The sequence below is a fragment of the Myotis nattereri genome (genome assembly GCF_964212035.1).
Source record: "Myotis nattereri genome assembly, chromosome: 3".
NCBI classification, from domain to species: domain Eukaryota; kingdom Metazoa; phylum Chordata; class Mammalia; order Chiroptera; family Vespertilionidae; genus Myotis; species Myotis nattereri.
This window is the reverse complement of record NC_138077.1, coordinates 190,948,774-190,974,396: the sequence shown is the minus strand read 5'-3', so window position 1 is coordinate 190,974,396 and position 25,623 is coordinate 190,948,774. Positions and strand designations below refer to the sequence as shown.

The 25,623-nt window shown below is 41.1% G+C and overlaps 1 protein-coding gene across 1 annotated transcript; it reads right to left on the bottom strand.

Annotated features, from left to right (window-relative positions):
* Nucleotides 1–445: 445 nt before the first annotated feature.
* RHBDL2 (rhomboid like 2) lies at nucleotides 446–25,270 on the bottom strand. Its single transcript, XM_081085886.1, has 7 exons — nucleotides 25,016–25,270; nucleotides 24,385–24,533; nucleotides 19,777–19,889; nucleotides 7,587–7,687; nucleotides 5,744–5,804; nucleotides 1,584–1,645; nucleotides 446–986 (listed from the first exon to the last, which is right to left on the bottom strand). The coding sequence occupies exons 1-7, from the start codon at nucleotides 25,253–25,255 to the stop codon at nucleotides 807–809; spliced, it is 906 nt and encodes a 301-aa protein (XP_080942012.1). The 5' UTR covers nucleotides 25,256–25,270; the 3' UTR covers nucleotides 446–806.
* Nucleotides 25,271–25,623: the final 353 nt, after the last annotated feature.

The following is a 25,623-nucleotide window of genomic DNA, read 5'->3' as shown; positions in this document are numbered from 1 at the left end:
GACAGTCCAGAGCCAGGTGCACAGTATGCACTGGGAAGCCAGTTCCAGGTTCCTTGGCGTCCTAGATAAGCCATTAGAATCTGAAGCTAGTTGTCCAGAGAATTCCATCCTCTCCTATGAGGTATTTCTACATCCCTGGTGCACCCACAGAAATGTTTATTCCCATACTCCCACGATACTCAACCTTCAGTATTTGGGGGATATGGCATTGTTAGACCAGTAGGGGAGAAGAGTATGGGCTTTCAAGTCATTACCAATCTGTAAACTGTGCTCCCTCTTAGACAAGTTACTTGATTTTTTTAAAAGAGTTTCCGTGTCCTCCTCTCCAGGGTGCAGAGTAATTCCACCTTTTGGGGTTCTTAAAAAGGTTAGCAATAATGTATATAAAGCACCTCAGTGATCTGTCTGCTGGAACAGTGATTGAAAATGACTATGAGTAGTCTGGCACAGGTATGAAAAGTTTTTATTATCAGCATAGTACAGTGTTCTTGGTTCTAGCAAGCCATCTCTATAATACATCCTCGAAGAACAAGTCTCTTTTAGAGGATACATGCATGCACACCATATGCCTGGGAAAGACCAAATTTCTAGTCCTCACTTCCCTTTTCTCTTCCTCTTCCCTCCCCTTGTATTTAGAAGCCCCTTCCTTAAAACCTAAACCCTTTTGTTGGAAGTCCTTGCAACTGATCACTTCACTGGTGTTTTTCCTTCTTTGAAAATTTGCTGGGGCTTCTCTGTTTCTTCGTAGAGTTCTCCAGTTTTTCCCCAGATGGCTCTTTTTATTAATTGGCTTCTATTAGGGCAGGTCAGTTTGCTGGAGATAGGAAAATGTTGAAAAGCACGGCAAATAAGACGCAAGCTAAATAAGCTGCAATTGATATCCAAAACCGTGGATCTTTCAGCAGTGTCTTATCAAAGCAGCTAAACACGGTGTAACCTATGGACATTCCAGCAAATCCACCTGCAATGTGAGCTGCAAAAGACACCTTGGGAGAAAAGGAGGAAAATGGAAATAAGTGAAACAATGCTAATTACATAATTCAGTTACATCTCTCTTACTAAACAATAAAGACCATCCCAGTCACATAAGACTCTTAAAAGTCTGAAGAACAAGGAGCTCAGGCAAGAGACACAGAGAGGAGATGTTCTGTATGCAAAGCTAAGAAGTGTCATTTCACTCTCTGAGTGCACAAGGCAGAGTAACTGTTTCTCCGTCTACTTGACCATCATCCCATTTTGGATGGTTCTAGAGAGCCAACCAAGAGAACAGAGTTGAGTTGCATGAAGGATCTTTATAGGAGCATAATCTGATCGCACATAAATGAAATGTCAGATTTAAAACTCAGAACCTTCCCGGCTGGTGTGGCTCAGTGGTTGAGAATTGGCCTATGAACCAGGAGTTCACAGTTTGGTTCCCAGTCAGGGCACAGGCCCGGGTTGCAGGCTCGATCCCCAGTAGGGGGCGTGCAGCAAACAGCCAATCAATGATTCCCTCTCATCATTGATGTTTCTATCTCTCTCTCCCACTCCAAAATCAATAAAAATATATTTTATAAAAAATAATAACAATAAGTCAAACTCACCGGCGACCCATTTGCAGGGACAAAGAACCTTCTGTAGAGAGCAAATCCCATATCCAACGCAACTAGAAGGAAAGACAAGCTGATGAAGCTCCAAGGTCTCCAATGGTACACCGAGTGCTTTGGTTTCCCCCTAATAGTGGTAGCAGCTGACATTTATTAAGACTTATTCCATGCCAGGTGCTTTACATGATTAACCTTGTATCAGTCCTCACAATGACCCTACAAAGTCAGTTCTATCATTATCCCATTTTGCAGATTTATTCATCCAACAAGTATTTGTTATCTTCTATGTGCCAGGCACTTTCTAGGTGGTGGACATGCTGGAGTGAGCAGACTTCTAATAAAAGGTTTTAGGTTTTAAGGAAGGGGCTTCTAAATACAAGGGGAGGGAAGAGGAAGAGAAAAGGGAAGTCAAGACTAGATCACATAGCCCTGTCTGATGGAGCTGAGGGAGGCAAACAGACAAACAAGGAAAGCATACAGTGTGTCAAGTGGTGCTAAGTGCTGTGGAGAAACACAACGGGGGAGGGGGGGAGAATTGGGAAAGCTGGGAGTGGGGTGTGACTTTTAATAGGTCAGGGAGGATCTCGCTGAGCATGTATTTGATGGAGATAAGGGTGTGAGCCATGTTGGAAATGAGAGCCAGGCAGAGAGAAGATCAAACGCGAAGTCCCTAAGGTAGGGATGTGCCTGGTGGGCTTGAGGAATACTAAAGCAGTTGATCTGGCTCTGTCAGTGTTTTTTAAAGTGTGGTTCTCCCCCCCTTCAGCCCCTCCCAAAAGCAGCAGGAGCGGCAGCATCTGGAAGCTCATTAGGAATTAAAATTCTCAGGCCCACCCCAGCCTTATTGAACCAGAGACGGAAGGTGAGGCTCCCAGTCTGTGTTTTAACAAGACCTCCAGGGGATTCTGGACTACCGTTAGGGATAAAGCGATAAGTGATGAGCAGGGGCCAGTCCATGTAGGGGCCGTGTAAGGACTTTGACTTTTATTCCGAGGGATAGGAAGCCTTTGAAAGCTTTTGAACACAAGAGTGACATGATCTATCTTATGTTTGTAAAAGCTCATTCTGACAGTTATATAGGGAATAGACCCTATGGAGCGAGGACAGGAGCAGGAAGACCAGCGAGGAATGATGGTGGCATTTTATGCATAAAGAAACCAAGGCACCGAGGTTAAGTACTTGCCCAAGTACTTAACACAGCTCAGAAGCAGGGCCAGGATTTGAACTTTAAGCGGTGTGACTCCACTCTCACCTACCACACTAATTACCCCTAATTACTGAAGATGGGCCAAGATAGGGATTGAGTGCACATCCTCCAATGGAACAATGAGAGCCAAAACTTAAGACATCCTTCCAATAAGTCAGATCTGTGCTACAAAAGGAGACTCCCCAGTTTCTTGGCCTAGGACTCCCACCCTACATGTGCAGCACTTGGGAAACATCTCAGGCAGCTGCCATATTTGACACCCATCCCCTAATTCCCCCGTGCTCCACTTAGTGAGCCATTGTATCCTTAGGGATGGAAAGACCCAGTCCTTGCCTTCGGGGAAAGAGCTTCAGGACCCTACTGTGTTGATGTTAAAGTCACCGGACAGGGATTGAGGTCCAGGAAGGTCTGGATAAAGGTGGCTGTGTGGTATTTTCAATCATTCGCATTTCCTGAGCCAATAGAGATGGGACTGGGAAAGTATAGGAAAAACCCTGCCAAAGAAGAGAGCTGACTTCTTGGAAACAGTTCCTCTGGTTTAGTCTTCCAGGGTAGGAGGAGGCCTCCTACCCTTAGCATGTCAGTGTCTCCATTCCATTTCCCTTTCATCTTGCCCCTCCACCCATCTCCCTCCGGCCCTTTCTGCTTTCTGGGGGAGTTTGCTTCTAAGTTGCTGCAGTCTCTAAACTGAGACATGTTTTCCCAATAAATCCTTGCTTCCTCCAGTCTTCCTCATTCCAAACCGAATCATTATCCTCACTAAAAATTTAGCACTCATTTTAAGAAGGTTGCCTTTCTACCGACCTTTTTTTTAAAAAACAATGAAAATGTGAGATTTTTCTTGAGGTTTTCCAGAGGGAAGCTCACTAGCTTTGTCAGGAAACACACCCAACAAATAATGCTTGGTGAAGGAAGGTGCTCAAGGCCAATTCTCCTCCACAATGAAGAATAATGTTTAGCCTTGGCCAGGTAGCTCAGTTTGTTAGACCATCATCCCGATACACCACGCTTGCAGGTTTGATCCTCAGTCAGGGCACATACAAGAATCAACCAATGAGCCCTAGCCAGTTTGGCTCAGTGGATAGAGCATCAGCCTGCGGACTGAAGGGTCCTGGGTTTGATTCCGGTCAAGGGCACATGCCCAGGCTGCTGGCTCGATCCCCAGTAGGGGGCATGTAGGAGGCAGCCAATCAGTGATTCTCATCATTGATGTTTCTCTCTCTCTCTCTCCCTCTCCCTTCCTCTCTGAAATCAATAAAATATATATGTATAAAGAATCAGCCAATGAATACATAAATAAGTTGAACAATAAATTGGTGTTTCTCTCTCTCAAATCAATTTTTTAAAATAATTTTTATCATTAAAATATAAATATATACATTTTCCCAAGGAAATGTGTTTAAAATTAAAATGTACTTATAAGAGTCTGGTATGTATTGTAACTTTTCTAATTTTTAATAAGGTAAACCAGGCCAAAGAATGTTTAGAAATGATGTGCCCGACCTGTGTGGCCCAGTGGTTGAGCACCAACCCATGAACCATGTGCCGGTCAGGGCACATGCCTGGGTTGTGGGCTCGATCCCCAGTAGGGGGCATGCAGGAGGCAGCCGATCAATGTTTCACTCTCACATCAATGTTTCTATCCCTCTCCCTTCCTCTCTCTCTAAAATCAATAAAAAAGAAATGTGTGGGGAAGGTTAACATTGGCCTGTCCTACCTCTATTGTGGGACATAAAAGTACATCATTCAGTGGCTTTATCAAGTTACCTCAAGAATGATATACTCTTACTAAACTATCTTTGGAGAAACACTGTGCATGAGGAAAGGGTTTTTACTCCAACACTGAAGAGAATTCAAGAAGAGTATAAAAATTATTTCCCCATTAAAGGTTTGGGGCTTATTTTATAAAAGTCACTTATAATTATACAAAAGAAGCAGACTGAGGACGCAGGTAACTTGTGTAACAACGTTTTTCAGTCAAAGGACTGTCCCTCGGTTCTTGGTGTGATTCCACTCGGGTGGCACCTCGGCTCCCAAAGCAACTCTCCTCGCTCCCTCCCTGCACAGCTCTCCCGTCCGTGCTGACAACTGTCCCTCATCTCTTGGCTTTCTCCTGGAGGAAAAAATAATTACGTCGAGTATGGTATAGACTATAAATAAGTCACTTATTCTCTCTCAGGATGAAACCTATTTTTTTACAGTTAAACTGTTTCTATTTAGTCTCTTTCCTCAAAGGTGGTTGTCCCTGTTTCCACAGTGCGGATCACTGAGCTCAGTACCAATTAGCAGAATCATTTTTTCTTACCACGTGGACAGCAAAAACCTTAGGCCTTATCAAGTGTCACCTCTGCCTTGGCCCTCAAGTCTGAACCCACAGTCTGACCCCAGCATCTGCCCTTCTCCCCACGCCTACGAGCAGACACAGCTTTATCTGGATCAGCCCTGGAAACACAATATAACTGGCCCCGCCTTTGCTATTGTTTTTGTGGATTTAAAAGAAAGGTTCTATGGAAAGTAACCTACAGGGTGAGCTGACCATAAATTCCTAACTGGGCAGGTCACTGTGGGTAGTCATGCCACAGGCCTATAACTTCTGTAGTGAAAGGTTTTAAGCCAACCCTGTCCATTGTGCATCTCAGTGGTCAGCAAACTGCGGCTCGGCAAATCACAGCTCACGAGCCACATGCGGCTCTTTGGCCCCTTCAGTGTGGCTCTTCCACAAAATACCGGCTCTTCCACAAAATACCGACTTCTGTGCATGGGCCATCAAGTTTCAATCGCACTGTACGTGCGTGCCCGCACCTGGTATTTTGTGGAAGAGCCACACTGAAGGGGCCAAAGAGCCGCATGTGGCTCACGAGCCGCGGTTTGCTGACCACGGACTAGGTTAACCTTCTGAAGGATGAACCGAGAAAACTGAAGGAGTGAAGTGTTCACAAAACAAACTTACTTATAATGATGATGATCAGTAGTCTGAAAATTCCCAAGGCAGGAATCATTTCTCGAAAATTCTTGCAAAGAGATAAATAATAATTAAGATAAGCTCTCTATTGGCAAATGAAACCTCAACTGTACTCCCTCTTTATCTTCTTCTTCATTTAGAATAAATTATGTCAAATATTTGCAAAACAAAGAATATATTTGGGAAGTACAACTTTGGTGTGCTTTGAAGAACAAAATTGAAACATGAAATTTAACTCCACAATATAAACTAGACACAATTTTATTATCAGGAAATTATCTAAGTATAAGTAATATAAAATCGACATTTAACATGAAATAGATAGATCGATAGATACAGATGCTGTCAAACTAAGTAGGATGAAATATTTCCAAATTTTTCGGTTTACATTCATTTGATATTTCTTGATCCTCTTTCCAAGTAGGAGTTAGGAAAGTACTAAAATTTGAATACTACCTTATTTTTTTGGATAACTTAAAAAAAAAATTAAATGCTAGTCAGAAACAATGCATCTCGGTCTAGCTTGCAGTAACCTCATGTGTTACTACAGAACAAAGTCAGAAAGACATTGCCACTTTAATTTATTGAGAGATATCTCCATTCCCTTTCAAGTTATTCACTCTCTTCCCAAGGAGTAAAGATGCTGGAATAGCTGTGTTTATTCTAAGTAAATTATTTTCAAACTGTTGTGACCATGACTTAAAGTAAGAAATAATTTATAACAACAACCCAGTACACACATAAATCAAACAGTACTTATTACTGAAATTAGTTTTCATTTTTCGCTTTTTGCTTAATTTTTCACAACCCTTGAGCTGAGTTCACAACAACTTTGGATTTAAATCCAAAGTTTGAAAAACATTTTTCTAAATGACTTCTATTTTTTGAACAGTTTTATAATTGTTTCATATTTTTCCTCTTACAGCAAGGGTGGGGAACGTGTGGCCCGCAGGCCATTTTAGACCTGTGAAATCATTTGGTCTGGCCCTGCCAAGGCATTAGGGGTGAGCTAATTAAATGTTTGACCAAATAGAGCAGGCTAATTTTTAAGTTGATAATTTTGTCTGGCCCACAAATGATGTTATAAATATCCAAATAGCTCTTGGCAGAAAAAAGGTTACCCACCCTGTCCTACAGTATTTTTAAAGTACAAATATATAAATAAGTATAAATAAAATAGAAATACTTTATATTTTAAAGTATACCTACATGGTTAAAGGGTTAAGAACTAGACAGGATTTTAGCCTGTTTTAAAAAGTGCTTGACATTCTCACATGCTATATCATGGAAATGTAAAATAGCATGCAAACTTTGGAGGACGATTTGGCATTGAAATCCACTTCTAGGGAATTATCCTACAAAAAAAAAATCACAAAAATGCAAAAAGATAAATGTAAAAGAACATTCTTTATAGTACTATATGTAAATGTGAGAAGCTGCAATCACCCCACATTGTTTTCAATGAAAAATTAAATAAGTCAGGATACAGCTATAGAGGGTGCTGTGGAACACTTGAAAAGATTGAGGTGGGTTTATTAATTAGTAGGATTTTGAATACAGGTAAAAGAAGATCTGAAAGAATGTAGTATATTAAACTGTTAACAAACTATATTGGGGATTTTGACTTTCTGTTTTTCATTTAAAGTTTTATTTAGTATTCATTACTTTTGATATCAGGGGGAAAATAAGATAAAATATGAAAGAAAAAAATGGTGGTCATAAGGAAGATGAGTGCTCAGTAAATATTGGTAAATGAAGATTCCTATACCAAATACTATGCTTTTTGTTTGTTTTTTTAAAAGTCCATAGGTTCCATTCCCAAAGTTCTTACCACCAGAACATTCATAAAATAGCCTCCCATCAGAGCGTAGACTCCTCCGGAAGCACCCACAAGATATTTGAGTGGGTCAAAGATGGAGCTGGCAAGGGATCCTAAAGAAATAAAACACAAAGAATCATGACTATAAGAATCACGAAAGATAAATCTTTCTAATCTAAGGTAAAAGTTTGGGAAGTTTGGGCCATTTAACAAACAACGTTTTCACTTTGTCCCTTCCATACTATAAAAGTATAGCTTTGTGGGCTAACCACCTCAATTTTTCTGAAACATTGAATGAATGTTCAATATGAAGACAGTATAGCAATGATAAAGCACAGACTCTGGGGCCAGAATTACCAGCTGGGTGACTTGAGCAAGTTTCTTAACCTCTATGTGCCTTAGATTTCCTACTTAGAAAATGGGGATATCAATAAGATGTCAGAGCAAGTAAATGAGCTGAAATGTGCATCATGCTTAGAACACTGCCTGAAATGTATTATATACTTGTTATTATTTCAAAACATTTTACATGTTTAACCCACACTACCAAAATACCTGAGACATGCCAAACACTTTATTATCTAATGGCTAGCTTTCTCATGGAATCAAGATGTGGCCTCCAGATCCTCCTCAACATACCATTCCATCAGATTCACCAAGTAAGATGAAATCTATTTGCTAACCTAATCTTAGATCGCCTGAACAACAACTACAAAAAAGACAACGCAAACTCTAAGATAATCTCTCTATACTACTTAGTTTTATTATTTGGTCTCTTGCTTTTGAGGCTCTCCTTCATTCCTTAGGATATAGTTTAAACCTACTTTGTACAAGAAATACAAAGTGCATGACCTTAGCAATCTTACAAATGGATGAGCAAACAATCATAAAATGCAGAATATAACAACTTTTTTTTTAATTTTCACCCAAGGATATGTTTATTGATTTGAAAGAGAGAGAGAAAAACATCAATTGGTTGCCTCCCATACATGTCCCAATCTGGGAGTGAACCCACAACCTAGGTATGTGCCCTGACCAGGAATTGAACCCGCAACCTTTTTGTGTACGAGACAATGCTCCAACCAACCAAGTCACTGGGCAGGGGATGATTTTTTTTTAATGAAATAAATTTGCTATGGAAGCACCTAGTAAGGAACGACTTTCTCAACAAAGAGGTGTAGGCCGTGCTACTCTGAAGAGATAGGGGGTTTTTTATTAATCACTGAAGAATCTTTAAAATTTGGACAGGAAAAGTGAAGGAGAAGGTATTCAGAATGTAGGGATCTGGAAAAGCAAAGACATAGAAACAAAGGTATACGGATGACTAAAGACCAATGATAAGTAGTTCAATGGGTTTAAAGCAAAGGTTCTCAACTTATAGGTAGGGCTATGGTGGTTGCATCGTAATCATATAAGAAATTTATTTTTAAAATACATATACAGATGTCCACTTCTGCCCATGATGAAGTCCCAACGTTAGGATTTACCCTTCCACTTGAAATAGCTAAAAGCACTGAGCAGAATATATGAAATAATGGTCTTCAAAGTACTGGATATCAGATAGCAAAGAACAGTGGACCCTGAGAGATGCAAAATAAATGAGATGAGTTGTCTGATTGCCCAGCTTACTGCCTGAAGAGAAATGACGGGCTGCTGTTCATGGAGGGGAAAACCGAGTCGATCCCAGTAAACTTGAAGTTGATGAAGTAGAGTTTGGAGTCCAGGAAGACCTAGAGTTCAAAAGACAGAGCACCAGAGAGGAGAGACCTGCATGGAGAGAGAACTCCAGAGAGGAGTATGTGAAGAAATGATCCAAACCAAGAAAAGAATCATCAGAAAGGAATAGAGGAAAGAGTACCTCTTGCTCACCAGAGAGGCTAAGTAACTTTCCAAACTAGAAAACGTCATAGTTCGTGGGGCATTGAATCAAGAACATAGGAGGGTCCTGTACCAGGAGTGGGGAATAATTAGCACTAAACATGACTCGGAAACATAATTTTACCTAGCAAATTTTATCAGAAAGGATCAAACTGCTTCTAAGTAACTGAGTTCCAGAACAAATCTAAGGACTATTTATAGGGATACAATAATATCCACCATCCAAAAGTAAAATGTATAGCATCCAAACAAAGATTGGAAAGCAGGAAAATGTGGCGCATAATAAGGAGAAAAATATAAAACCTACCCAAATTGACACAGGTATTAGCAGTTGAGGGCAATAAATAATTATTACAACTGTATTCTATATGTTAAGTAGGGACATATAAAATATAAACAGACTCAAATCAAACTTTTAAAGATGAAAACTATAATGTTTAAGATGAAAAAATAAACTTGTTGAGATTATTGGCAGATCAGACATTCCAGAAGAAAAGATTAGTGAACATGAAGACATGGCAATAAAACTATCCAAAATGAAACACTCAGAGAAACATATTTTTTTGTTAATCCTCACCCAAGGATATTTTTCCATTCATTTTTATTGAGAGTGGAAGGGAGGGGGAGTGACAGAGAGGGAAATATTGATGTGAAAGAGACACATCGATTGGTTGTCTCCTGCACATACCCTAACCAGGGTCAGGGACCAAGCCTGCAACCAAGGTATGTGCCCAGAAATTGAACCTGGGACACTTCAGTCTGTGGGTCAATGTTCTATCCACTGAGCCAAACTGGCTCGCACAATTTTTTTTTAATATATATGTTTTTATTGATTTTACAGAGGAAGGGAGAGGGATAAAGAGGTAGAAACTTCGATGAGGGAAACATCAATGAACTGCCTCCCACACACCCCCTACTGGGGATTGAGCCTGAAACCTGGGCATGTGCCCTGACTGGGAATCAAACCCATGACCTCTTGGTTCATGGGTCGGTGCTTAACCACCTAGCAACACTGGCTGGGTGAGACAAATATTTTTAAAAATACATACAATATCAATGAGCTATGGGTCAATTTCAAGCAGCCTAATAAATGCGTAATTGAAGTCCTCAAAAGAGAAGAGAGAAGGCAGGTACATAAAAATTATTTGAAGAAATTATGGCCACATTTTCCAGAGTTTTATGAAATATATAAATTATGAGATCCAAAAAGATTAAAAAACCCAAAGTACAAGAAACATGAAGAAAACCACACCAAGGCACGACAAAATTACATGGCTCACCCTGCCTGGTTTGGCTCAGTGGATAGAGCACCGGCCTGCGGACTGAAAGGTCCCAGGTTCGATTCCAGTCAAGGGCATGTACCTTGGTTGCGGGCACATCCCCAGTGGGAGTTATGCAGGAGGCAGCTGATCAATGTTTCTCTTTCATTGATGTTTCTAACTCTCTATTCCTCTCCCTTTCTCTCTGTAAAAAATCAATAAAATATATATTTTTTTTTAAAAAGATGATTATCTTTAAAAAAAAAAAAAATTACATGGCTCAAAACCAGTGAAAATCTTAAAAACAGCCAGGGTACAAAGACATGTTTCATACTGAGGAACAAAGATAAGGATGATAATTGATTTCTCATTGGAAACAATGCAAATGAGAAAACAGTAGGGTAACATCTTTAACCTTTTGCGGTCCAATTTTATTTTTGGAATTCAAACAGTCTGGTCCAAATTAATTGACGGGATTGAATGTTGAACCGGTTTGCGGTGTCGACCTCAGCCTCGACGTTGGACCTGCTACTAGCGCCTGGTCTGTCGAGTCAGCCTCGACGTTGGACCGAAAAGGGTTAAAGTACTGAAAGAAAAATACTGCCAAGCTAGAATTCTATACTTAGTAAAAATTTAGGGTGTCCCAAAAAAATGTATACACACTTTGAATGATTATTAATTCCAATGGTTTAAATCTGAAAAGAACAAAAAAATCAATTGAGCTATCAAAAAATGTATGTGTGGCTCAGTGATTGAGCATGGGCCTATGAACCAGAAGGTCAGGGTTCAATTCTGGTTAGGGCACATGTCTGGGTTACGGGCTCAATCCCCAGTAGGGGGTGTGCAGGAGGCAGCATATCAATGATTCTATCTCTCCTTTTCCCTTACTCTCTGAAATCAATAAAAATATATTTTAAAAATAAAAGCATGTGTATACATTTTGGAGATACCTTATATACTTCAAAATTAAGGCAAAGTGAAAATTTTTTCAGTTATACAGAGACTGAAAGAACGGATGACGAGCAGACCCGTACTACATGAAATGCTAAAGGCAATCTTTAAGCAGAAGGAAAAAGATACAGGTGGAAACACGGGGTTACCCAAAGGAATGAAGAACACTGGAAATGATAGAAACATGGGAAAACATACAAGTTTTTTTCTTATTTAAATCTCTTTAGAAAATAATTGGCTGTTTAACTGTTAAACTAACTACTAGAAATAATAAGTGAATTTATCAAGGTTGGAGAATACGAGATCAAAATATAAAAAATCAACTATATTTCTCCATAATAGCAATGAAGAATCAGAAATAGAAGTCTTTAAATAGTGCTTTTACAGTATGCCAAAAATATGTGTGCAAGTTGTTATATGTCAGTTATACATCACTGAACAGAAAAACAAAAACACAGATCCCAGGGCCATATCCCCAGAGATTCTGACTCAGTAGCTTTGGGTGGGGATCTGGATAGCTTCAGTTGATTCTCTCCAGGTGATTCTGATGATCAGTCAAATTGGGGGGGGGGGGAGGGGAGTGGGGAGAAGACCCTGGGCTGTAGTGCAAAGTAGGCAAGGCAAAAAAGACAATGGGCAGGAGGGAATTTTGGAGTTGATGGATATGTTTATGGCATAGATGTGGTGATATTTTCATGGGTGTATACTTATCTCCAAATTCTTCCAGTTTTATACATTAAATATGTACTAATTTTTGTATGTCAATCAACCTCAAAAAAAGATTAAAAAAACATATCAAGTCTTCCTCTAAACTCTTCACGTTTAATTTATTTTTTTAATATTAGTAAAGAAGTTCATTCTTTATCAAAAAGAAAAAGAAAAAAAAAGGCAGTGGGCCCAGGCAGTGGAGGGTAATGAAGAGCAATCTTGGACATTTCAACTTTCTTTTGGCCGCTGGAAATGGTCTAGGAGGGGCATAATATGACCTAAGCTGTGTTTGAGGAAGGTGACCCAGGCAGCAGTGTGAAAGATAGACCAGAACAGTCAAGAAATACCTGCCAAGAAGCTGTTGCAAAAATAGGCAAGAATCTGAACAGGTTATTCACGTTTTCTCTCTTTGCAACTAGGGCAGAGCTAATTCCACAGGTTGAAATCAAACTATAGGGAAAAGGGGAGTGTAGATGCTGGAGCCAGGCAGGGCCTGACGTCACAAAAGGTCAGGAAAAAGGTGTACTCAGGAACAGAAGTAGAAGGTGGAAGAACAGGATCCACCCAAGTAGGAGGGAAGTAGGATGAGGAGGTGTCAGTAAGCAGTCTATCTCATGACTGCTTCCTGCTCTCCATTCCCACTACTCCAGGAGGCTGGCAAAGTTTTGATTGGTAAAAAAAAAAATTTCAAGCATTGTCATGGGTCAGATTGTGTCCCCCGCAAAGGTATGTGGAAGTCCTAACCCTCAGCACCTCAGAATGTGACCTTATTTAGAAATACGATACACCCTAGCCTTTTTGGCTCAGTGGGCAGAGCGTCCGCCTGCAGATCAAAGGGCCCTGGGTCCCATTCCTGTCAAGGGTATGTGCCTTGGTTGCAGACTCCGCCCTGGCCCGGCCCTGGTTGTTTCTCTCACATTGATGTTTCTATCTTTCCCTCTCTCTTCCACTCTCCCTAAAAAACTCAATGGAGTCCTAACCGGTTTGGCTCAGTGGATAGAGTCTCAGTCTGCAGACTGAAGGGTCCCGGGTTCGATTCCAGTCAAGGGCACATGCCTGGGTTGCGGGCTTGATCCTACTGGGCGTGCAGGAGGCAGCCAATCAATGATTCTCTCTCATCATTGATGTTTTTTTCTCTCTATCCCTTTCTCTCTGAAATCAATAAAAATATATTTTTAAAAATTTCAATGGAAAAAATATCCTCAGGTGAGGATTAACAAACAAAAAAAGAAATACAATTTTTGCAGATGTGATTAGTTACAATGAGGTCATATTGGAGTAGAGTGGACCCCTAAACCAATATGACTGTGTCTTTATAAGAAGGGACAGGGACACATGAAGGAAGAAAACCACCTGACAACGGAGGCAGAGATTCAAGTGCTGCAGCCACAAGACAAGGAATGCCAAGGACCAATGGCCACCACCAGAAGCTAGAGCAGCGGTTCTCAACCTGTGGGTCATGACCCTTTTGGGGGTCGAACGACCCTTTCACAGGGGTTGCCTAAGACCATCGGAAAACACATATATAATTACATATTGTTTTTGTGATTAATCACTATGCTTTAATTATGTTCAATTTGTAACTGAAAATACATACTGCATATCAGATATTTATATTACGATTCATAACAGTAGCAAAATTACAGTTATGAAGTAGCAATGAAAATAATTTTATGGTTGGGGGTCACCACAACATGAAGAACTGTATTAAAGGGTCGCGGCATTAGGAAGGTTGAGAACCACTGAGCTAGAGAGAGGCAAGGACGGATTCTCTTCGACAGATATCAGAGCAGGGAGCATGGCCCTGTTCACACCTTGATGTCAGACTTCTACCTCCAGGACTGTGACACTGCAGTTCTGTTTTAAGCCACCATTTGTGGTACTTTGTAATGACAGCCCTGAGAAACTAATACAATCACCCAGTGCAATATGGGTATGTTTTACTTATTTATAAATTACATGTATATGTATGACTACACTAATATGGTTTTTTAAAATATATTTTTATTGATTTCAGAGAGGAAGAGAGAGGGAAACAGAGATAGAAACATCAACAATGAGAGAGAGTCATTGATCGTCTGCCTTCTGTATGCCCCACACTGGGGATCAAGCCCACAACCCGGGCATGCGTCCTGACCGGGAATCGAACTGTGACCTCCTGGTTTATAGGCCAATGTTCAGTCACTGAGCCATGCTAGCCAAGCACTTACATGGTTTTTTAAAACACAAAAATCGAATTTTAAAGGATGTGACATATTAATTACATAATATTTTGAAATTATTTTTACTTCATTAATGGTATTTAAAAAGCTTATCGAGCCATGTAAAGACATGGGGAAACTTACATACATGTTACTAAGTGAAGGAAGCCAATATGAAAGGCCACATACTGTATGATTCCAACTATATGACATTCTTATGAGGCAACACTATGGAGACGGGAAAGACAGTAAACAAATCATTGGTTGCCAGGCGTTGTGGGTGGGGGAAAGGATGAATAGGTAGAGCACAGATTTTAGGGCAGTGAAAATACTCTGTGCAATACTGGAATGGATACATGTCAACATTTGTCCAAAACCACAGAATGGACCACACCAAGAGTGAAGTCTAATTTTATGGACTTGGGTGATTATGTTCTGTCAATGTAAGTTCATCAATTATAAGGAACTAGAGGCCCAGTGCACGAATTCATGCAGTGGCGTCCCTCGGCCTGGCCTGCAGGATCGGGCCAAAACCGGCTCTCTGACATCCCTCAAGGAGTCCCAGATTGCGAGAGGGTGCAGGCCAGGCCAAGGGAGGCCACTGGTGCACAGTCAGGGCCGGGGAGAGACAAGGGAGGTTGGCCAGCCGGGAAGGGACCATGGGCAGGCTCCAGGGTGTGTCCAACCCTTCTTGCTCAGTCCCAATCGGCCAGACCCCAGCAGCAAGCTAACCTACCAGTCGGAGCATCTGCCCCTAGTGATCAATACACAGCATAGTGACTGTTCCACTGGTCGACCAGTCAACTATCTTCCCCCTGGTGGTCAGTGTATGTCATAGCAAGCAGTTGAGCATATCATTAGAATATTACACTTTGATTGGTTGAATGGCTGATTGGTTGACCAGACACTTAGCCTATTAGGCTTTTATTATATAGGATGTACCACTCTGTTGGGAAATGTTGATAATGGAGGAAGCTATGCATGTGTATAGGGGACAGGGTGTTTGGGAAATCTTTGTACCTTCCTCAATTTTGCTGTGAACCTAAAACTGCTCTAAAAAATTTCATTAGCCCAACTGGCATGGCTCAGTGGTTGAGCATCAACCTATGAACCAGGAGGTCCCAGTTCAATTCCCAGCCAGGGCACATGCCCGGGTTGTGGGTTCAATCCCCAGTGTGGGGCAGGAGGGAACAGATCAATGATTCTCTCTCATCATTGATGTTTCTATTTCTCTATCCCTTTCCCTTCCTTTCTGAAATCAATAAATATATATATATATATATATATTTAAAATGTCTTTAATTTTTTTAAAATATATTTTTATTGATTTCAGAGAGGAAGGAAGAGAGAGAGAGAGACAGAAACATCCATGTTGAGAGAGAATCATGGATTGGCTGCCTCCGGCAAGTTTTCACTGGGGATCGAGCCCACAACCCAGGCATGTGCCCCTGACCGGAATCGAACCTGGGACCCTCCAGTTCCCAGGCAGACGCTCTATCCACTGAGCCAAACCGGCCAGGGCTAAAATGTCTTTAATTTTTAAAAAATGTTTCAATGAAGTTATTAAATAAGCTTCGCTATTTTTTAAAATCCTGGTTAAATATCATGACACAGAAATACAGATACAGTAGTCCCCCCCTTATCCATGGTTTCACTCTCCACAGTTTCAGTTACCCACAGTTCAAAAATGTTAAATGGAAAATTCCAGAAATAAACAGTTCTTAAGTTTTAAATTGAGTGCCATTCTGGATAACATGATGAAATCTCATGCCATTCTGCTCCATCCAGCCCAGGATGTGAATCATGCCTTTGTCCAGTGTATCCACACTGTACATACAGTACAATATATTTTGAAAGAGACCACATTCTCATAACTCTTATTACAGAACATTGTTATAGTTGTTCTATTTCATTATTAGTTACTGTTGTTAATCTCTTACTGCGCCTAATGTATAAATTAAAGTTTATCATAGGTGTGTGTGTATAGAAAAAAAACAGTACAAATAGGGTTTGGCACTATCCGCTATGTGAGGCACCCACTGGGGATCTTGGAACATTTTCCCTGTGAATAAGGGGGGTACATATACTTCCAAATTCAGATATTTTTCTATAGAAATTTTCTCTTAATCACTGTCATAGCCAAAATATAACATTTTTTAAATGACGTGTAATTTAAAATGGAAGAATTACATCACTGGCTGAGCTTCAGTTATGCAAAAATTTTGTTGTAATTTTGGCTATTAATTCCCACCTTCCCTAATGCCAGTCATTAGTTCTTGCAAACTAGTAAAGTGTTTCAGTAAGTAAGTTTAAAATGCACTAAAACTCTTCACTGAAAAATGTTAAAACAGATTAGGAAATTGTTTCCTAGCTTTTTAAATGTGAACTTGTAAGGGTGGTTGCATCATTTTCAGAAGCAAAATCGCATAAATATCAAGTGATTTCCAATGACCGGTTTTCAAAATGCCCTTTCATAGCACAACTATTTTTGGAAAAGCAGTTACATTCTTATTCCTTAGGAGAAAAATGATATTAATATCATCAAAGGGACAAGTTTGGTGTTTGTTTTTTCAACATCTGTTAGCTTACTACTATAAGCCTTTTATTATCACAGGGGGGACAAAAAGTCAGCAAATTAGATACCCGTCTTTTTGTAAAAGTAAAATGCATAAACTAATTTTTAAAATGAGAATAAAATGAGAGGAATCACTCTGATTTCAAGACTTATAATCTATAGCAGCAGTGGTATTGACTATATGGAGGGATGGACACATTGATCAGTGGTACAAAATGAGGACCCAGAAACAGTCACACACAACTACAGCCAACTGATTTTTGACAAAGGTGCAAAAGCAATTCAATAAAGGAAGAATCTTTTCAACAGATTGTTCTGGAGTAATTGTATATCCATATGCAAATAAACAGAAAGGACCTCAATCTAAACCTCAAAATTTATATAAAAATTAACGAACTCAAATAGATCACATATTTAAATGTAAAACATAAAACTATAACTTTAGAAGATAACATAGGAGAAAACATTCAAGACCTAGGGCTCAGTAAAGAGTTCTTAGACTTAACACCAAAAGAACAATTCATAAACCAAAAAAAACTGATAAATTGGACTTCATCAAAATTGAAAACTTTCGCACGGTGAAAACTCCTTATGTTAAGACAATGAAAAGACAAGCTACAAACTGAGGGAAAATACCTGTAAACTACATATTCAATAAAGGACTAGGATCTAGAATATGTAAAGAACTCTAAAATTTCAACAGGAAAAAAAATCTAATTAGAAAATGGGCAAAAGACATGAACAGACAATTTCACTAAAGAGGAGATACAAATGGCAAATAAGTATATGAAAAGATGTTCAGCATCGTTAGCCACTAGAGAAATACTAATTAAGACTATGAAGAGATAACACTATGGTCTTATGAGCACAACCAAAATAAAAAATAGTAACAACACTGAGTGCATGGAAGAATGTAGAAAACTGAATCACTTATACAATTCCGGGAGAAATATAAAAGGGAATAGCCATTCTGGAAAACATGTTGGCTGGTTTTTACAAAACTAAATATGCAACTGCCATGCAACCCAGCATCTGTGCTCTTGGACATTTATCTTAGAGAAATGAAAACTCATGTTTCACAAAACTCTGTGCTTATGTACACAAACGTGTATAGCAGCTTTATTTGTAATGGTCAAAAACTAAAAATAACCCAGATATCATCCAGTGACTGAAGGGTGGGTGGTAGACTACTATTCAGCAATAAAAATGAATGAACTATTAATACATGCAACAACCTACATGAATCTCCAGAGAATTATGCTGAGTGAAGAAGGCCAATCCCAAAAGGCTACCATATTATTCCATTTATGTAACATTCTTGAAGTGAGAAAATTATACAGAGGTGGGCAAAAGTAGGTTTAGTTTTGAGTACATGAAATAGTTTATTCTTGTATTTTTATTTGTTACTTATACTAGAGGCCCAGTGCACGAATTCGTGCACAGGTGGGGTCTGACAGGCCCACCCCGATGGGAGCCCATTGAGCCAGGCCAGTGGGGAGGAGGGGCTGTGGGCAGTTGGCCGGCCGGCCTCACCCCCAATCTGCATGGTAGGGGCCAATCGGGCGCGGGGCTGACCAGGGGGAGGGGCCACAGGTGGTTGGCAGCCAGCTCCAACCCCAATTGGGGTGCTGGGGACCTATCAGGGCCAGGCCAGCCTGGGGGGCGAGGAGCCAATCGGGGCCCAGATCAGGCTGGTTGGCTGCTACAGTGCATGTCATAGCCACCAGTCATTCTGGTCATTCCACCATTCCAATTGCTGGGCCTTTATATATATAGACTATTTATTTGTATTACAGTTGTAAACCTACTTTTGCCCACCTCTGTAGAAATAGAGAATAGATTTGTGGTTGCCAGGGATAAAGGAGAGTGTCAAGTGGGAGGGAAGAGAGTATTGCTTATGGTATTGGAAATGTTTTGTACCTCAACTCTATCAGTGTGGATATCCTGATGATGGTACTGTACTATAGTTTTGCAAGCTGTTACCATTGGGGGTAGCTGGTTAAATGGTACATGGACCTCTAGGTTTTTATTTTTTACACTAAAGCATAAATCTATAATTATCTCAAGATGAAAAGTTTATTTTTTTTAATGTTTCCAACAACTAATTAATGGATGAATGGGAGTTCTAGTATTTTCTGCCCACACCATAATGAATCATCTTGGGCACACACACAATTTTAGAAGTCGCTGCTGTATGCTGCGAGTACCAACTCAGTCTTTAGACCCCTTTAACTATTCTCTACATTCTCTTGAAGTTATCTTTCTCGAATGCAAATTTGATCATGTTACTTCCCAAAATCTTTACAGGAGCACATAAGGCCTTCATGATCTGGCTGTAGGCCTTTACCCAGTGTAGGCACCTGGGCACCAATCTACTCAAAGTTTCCAAATGTGCAAAACCCCGTCTGTGCGATACCTCAGGGCACTCACAATGACATTTCTATGTGATTATCTTATCTCTACTATCTCTAATTGACTTATCGCCAATGCTATTAGGTTTCCTACCACTTATTAGGAGGAGAATACATCTTAATTAAAAAGTCCATTATCACAGTTGATTACCTTTATTTTGTTTATAACCTCCTGAGAGTCCGGAGGTGTTGATTTCTTGTTGCCCTGAGAACACTAACCTGCAATCACTCCTGCCAGGTACACCAGCCCCACTCGGAGGCCTTTGTGGACCATTTCCAAGGGAATACCCAAAGCGAGCTGCATAATAAGATTCCCCAAGATGTGCTGAACTCTGCAGAGACAAACACATTTGTCAAACATTATGTCTGAGACAGGCAGTTACTTCCTTGGGAGATTAATAGGCATTGAGGTGGTGTTTCCAGTTAAGGACTTGCTTAACTCAAATTCCAAATTCTATTTTTTTTAGCAGATAAAGGGGCATTTTAGAAGTATACTTTTATTTTACAAGGTCTGTTTTATTATAACAATTACTGATAAAATCAGAGAGCAATAAGGCTGGCCTAAAGAACATGAACTTGATTTTGTTTCACTTGTACAGTATGGAGGAAATCCTAATTCATTCATATTGAGTTTAAATTTCAGTAGTTTTTTAAGCATTGTGTCTTACAATCTCAGTATATTCTTTAATAAAACAGAGCTGGCAAAAGGAACTTCATTCCCAGGTCTACATTAAAAAGGTTTGTTTTTTTTAAGCTAACGAGACCCTAGCTGGTTTGGCTCAGTGAATAGAACGCCAGCCTTCAGACTGAAGGGTCCCCGGTTCGATTTCAGTCAAGGGCACATGCCTGGGCTGCAAGATCGATCCCCAGTAGGGGACATGTAGGAGGCAGCAATCAATGATTCTCTCTCATCATTGATGTTTCTATCACTCTCTCCCTCTCCCTTCCTCTCTAAAATCAATAAAAATAAAAGCTAACCAGAATAGGGGGGAAAAGTTTACCTAGCTAAAGTTGGTATCTCCCATGTACCACAATTTGGCTGAACACATTAGAGTACATGTGTTTTATAGTTTTTAAATAGGTAAAAATATTTTTAAGTGCATTTCATATCATTTTGCTTGTCAAACCCCACAAGCATTTCTGGATAATCTCTGAATGTAATTTGATAAATTCCCACATTAGCGTACTCACCAATTTAGTCAATTTAGTTGCTATGTAGCACAATGCCTTTCTTTTTTTTTTTAAGATTTCAGATTAAAGCAAAAAGTAAAATATATATATATATATATATATATATATATATATATATATATATATATATTGGATCTTCCACAAAGTCCAACAACTTTTGCATTAGTTTTAGGGACTGTGTTCTACATTATAATTTACTTAACAAAAATCCATTAGACCATTGAAGAGGTTCTCTGGGCATATCTAGCAGAACAGAAAACCTACCTTTATGGCCACAAGCACACCCAGCCACAACCATCACTGTCCAAGCCATCTTCAAAGACATATGAGAGGTAACATAACTCAGCACAGAATTGTCTAGCGATAGCAGTTACACTAGTCTTACGAGACCTCAGACATAAAGGAGATTTGGAAGTATATGCACTTTGTGAATCTGAACAAGGTCAAAGAAAGCCATACCATCCTGTCCTCTGGCAACAGCTAGAAGATAAGATGACTAATAGCACAGAGACCCCAATGAATTACCCCAAGTATTCTTTCTTCTGCTCAACATCAAGAGAAGAAGTGGCAGAAAGATGGGATCCTGTCATATTCCCAAAGTAGAAATATTAATTTTTTTTAATCCTCACCCAAAAATATTTTTCCATTTATTTTTAGAGAGTGGGAGAGGGAAAGACAGAGAGAAACATCTATGTGAGAGAAGCAATTGGTTGCCTCCTGCACGAGCCCTGACCAGAGCCTGGGCTGGGGAGGAGCCTGCAACCAAGGTATGTGCCCTTGGCCGGAATCGAACCCAGGACCCTTTGGTCCGCAGGTCGATGCTCTATCCACTGAGCCAAACCAGCTAGGACGAAATATTAATTTTTTATTCCAAATTTTATCCACCTTCAAGGCCCAACTAGCACCCATGTTACGTATGAAACCATCCCCATTCTGATCTTTCCCTCTTTCCGTTTATATTACTGTAGCTTACCCAACACTCATTCCCTCTCCCTTCTCTACCTCCTCTGCTGAGGCTGGGAGAGCTATGGTTGCCTTTCCCAACCCCTCTTAGGTAGGGACACATAGCTCTGGCCAGTGAGATGCAAGTAAAAGCAGCACAGCCAGGAGACTTAAGAGCGCTTCTGTCTTGACAAAAGGGATGATTTCACCAGTACCTGGTATTGCCTCTTCCCCCTTCCCGCTTTGAATGCAGACAACACCAGTCAACTTGCAACCATGAGGGAAAGGCCAAGGAAAAAGCAGAGGTGCCAGCACAGGACCTAGTGTCTTGGCTTCATTAAACTGATGAACCAACCACCAACCTCTGGGCTTTTTATATGGGAAAATATTGGCCTCTACTTATTGAAGTCCCTGTTGGGTTATTTTTGTTACTTACATATAAAAGCACCTATGCAACCCCATATGTGACATGTCCTACACAGCCTTGTAAATTCTTTTTGAGTGGTTAGTATGTGTCAGGCACTATAAAAATTATGTTATAACCATTGTCTGATTAAATCACAGCAAACTTATGAGGTAGGTACTGTTACCCCGTTTTACCGATGTGGAAACTGAGATGCAAAGAGATTAAGTAACTTCTATATACTATAATTCTACACTGCCTTGCGTTATCAGTTAACTACTTCCTTGTCATTTTAAAGTCATTGAGTGCAGAAGCCACATATGCCCAGAACATACTTGTTAAATGAAAAGCCAAAGTGTGGAAGTGTCCACAAAAACTGAGCAGTTGATGATTCTGTCCCTGACTTGTCAAGTCTCTGAGCCCTGTGTCCTGCCATGGATGCCTATTTGGCCAAAGGCCAGAGTCTTCCTTCAAGGTTCAGGGCTATGTAGGTCTCTTAGACAAAGTCGGCCTCACCTGCAACCCCACCAGAGAGGTGGGGCCACCAGAGAGGTGGGGCCAAGAGCACGCTGTTCATTGTCTGCAGTGGACATGGTGAATTGTGGATTCTGAGTGGGGTCATAGAAGGCTATTAGCACTTAATAAACTATAAGCGGGATGGTGGGCCGGAGGGAGACTTGTGGGGAAGAGATCAACCAAAGACCTTGTATGCATGTAGGCATAACCAATGGACACAGACAATGAGAGAGGAGGGGTGAAGGCCGGGGCTGGGGGGCTGGGCAGGCTGGGAGAGGACAACGGGGGGAAAAGAGGACATATGTAATACTTTCAATAATAAAGAATTTTTTTAAATATATTTTATTGATTTTTTACAGAGAGGAAGGGAGAGAGATAGAGAGTTAGAAACATCGATGAGAGAGAAACATCGATCAGCTGCCTCCTGCACATCTCCTATTGGGGATGTGCCCGCAACCCAGGTACATGCCCCTGACCGGAATCGAACCTGGGACCTTTCAGTCCACAAGCCGACACATCCACTGAGCCAAACCGGTTTCGGCAAGAATTTTTTAAAAAAGAAACTATAGCTCTAACCGGTTTGGCTCAGTGGATAGTGTGTCAGCCTGTGGACTGAAGGGTCCCAGGTTCGATTCTGGTCAAGGGCATGTACCTTGGTTGCAGGCACATCCCCAGTAGGGAGTGTGCAGGAGGCGGATGATCAATGTTTCTCTCTCATCAATGTTTCTAACTCTCTATCTCTCTCCCTTCCTCTCTGTAAAAAATCAATAAAATATATTTTTTTTTAAAAAAATCAATAAAATATATTTTAAAAAGAGGGAAAAAAAAGAAACTATAAGCAAAACTAAAAGCCAGGCACTGCAGCTCCTGTGGCTTATATTATTCCAGGTGGATAACAGTATTATACATTCATCAGTGTTCATGAATTCTTTTTTTAAGCGTGTAGTGGGGCAGCAAAGGTGGGAGTGATGCTTCATATCCTAAAGGGAACATTCAACAACACCAAACAACCAGGGGAACATACTTTTGGTTTGGTAATGATTTGATCTCTTCTCATTAATATTCCTATATACATACCAATATTAGGCAGTTATAATGTAATATGAAATACAATGGACCTGCACTTAGCACTAATGGGTTGAGATCCTTCATAGCTCTACAACTTAGCTGTGTGACAAGGAGCAAGTGACCCTCACCTCTACCCTCTGCCTCAAACATAAAACAGTGGGAGTAACACCTGCCTCCTAGGGGTGCTGTGATAATCATGCAAGATTATGGACATGAAAGTGCCTTATCCTATATAATAAAACCCTAATATGCAAATCAACCCAGCGGAATGGAACGACCGGTCGCTATGATGCATACTGACCACCAGGGGGCAGATGCTCAATACAAGAGCTGCCCCTTGGTGGTCAGTGTGCTTCCACATGGGGAGCAACACTCTCAGCCAGAAGCCGGGCAGTGGCGGGAGTCTCTCCTGCCTCCGCGGAAGCGCTAAGGAACAGCGAGCCGAGTGGTAAGGAGCAGCAAGCAGGCAGGCGGTAAGGAGCGAGGGGTCCTGGACTGCGAAAGGGATGTCCAATTGCTGGCTTAGGCCCGATCCCCGGCGGGTCCCGGACTGGGAGAGGGCACAGGCCAGGCTGAGAACCCCCCCACCCCAGTTCACGAATTCCGTGCACCGGGCCTCTAGTCAGTAATAAAGCTCTGAACAAATGGTAGGGGTCACAGTGACTTTTAGCCACCTCCAACAGCAGTGACTAACTATCATTCCTTACCCAGCATGTACCAGCATGTACGAGATAAACCTCCAGGCCTCCTCCCGCTTCTTAGGATTGTAGATAAACGGACTCTCCAAGATGCCCGTGTCCAAGGTGATCCACTGTTTCTGAGGCTTCCACACAGCATAGTAAATAAACACTGCCAGCTGTCAGGGAGGGCAGACATGAATGTTAACCACACCTTCCACGGAGGCCCCATTAAAGCCCACGGGCACCCCCTTTGTTTCCAAGGGTTAGCTCTCCAGTTGGCCACTTCATACCATGTGCTCAAAAGATGACAGGATTTAAATTTTCCTGCCGTGTATCTGACCATTTAACGGTGGTCGTATCCTACTTCCTCCACCAACGAAAATGAAATGAAGCCCCTGAAATTGTAGTTACTGCTGGGCAGGGCCTTGTTTGAAAAATAAAAGTCAATGCTTGGCTGAAAGTGACTGGGAACATAGGAAAAGCCCGGGAAGGGGGATGTGGAGAGGGAGAGGTTGTGTTCCGTGTGTGCTATACGTGCCACCACCTCACTCTCTTCTTGCATGCTTCCTAGTCTCTGATCGATGTCTCATCTAAACCCCCAGTCTGTCCGCAGCCCCCCACGGGTACTTGCACAAGTGCCCACCGCCCAACATTTTACCTCAGCCAGGCTGACGGAGATGATGAACACAGGAGGCGGGAGGCAGTTAGCTCTCTCCAAGTATCTACTTCGGGCATGTTCAGGAAGCATCCATTCTGAGACCATCTTGTGGACCTTCTTATTCTTGAAGGGATCTTTACCTTCCCCATCCTCTCTCATTTTCTTCTCTTCCTCCAGCTCTTCTTCCACGTCTCTTCCCACATTCACATCCTCCATCTGCAAATCCCCAGCAGCAGCCATTGTCCTGGGTCCTACCTACACCTGAAAGGGACATAAATGTCAGGGAAAACAGATGACTCTGTAGTCTTAAGGCCGTGGTTCTTTCCTGGGTTCTCGGTCATTACCATTGGTTTCCAAAGCCTTTCCTGTATGTTAATACAAGACAGCTGAAGACCTGTTGCCCGAATACGCATGCATATCAGCGTGTAATTGTGACAAAGTGCTAGGGTCTCCCCAAAAGGGGGAGAGGGCTCTCAGGGGTCACTTCTGGTTGCATCTATTGCCACCACCCAAAGGGATGGACTGGAGCCTTGGAATGGCTGCACTACTTTGTCTGGCCCTTCCTTCCCCTCTGCCACAGACTTTCAAGTCCACCGTTAGCTTTGCCC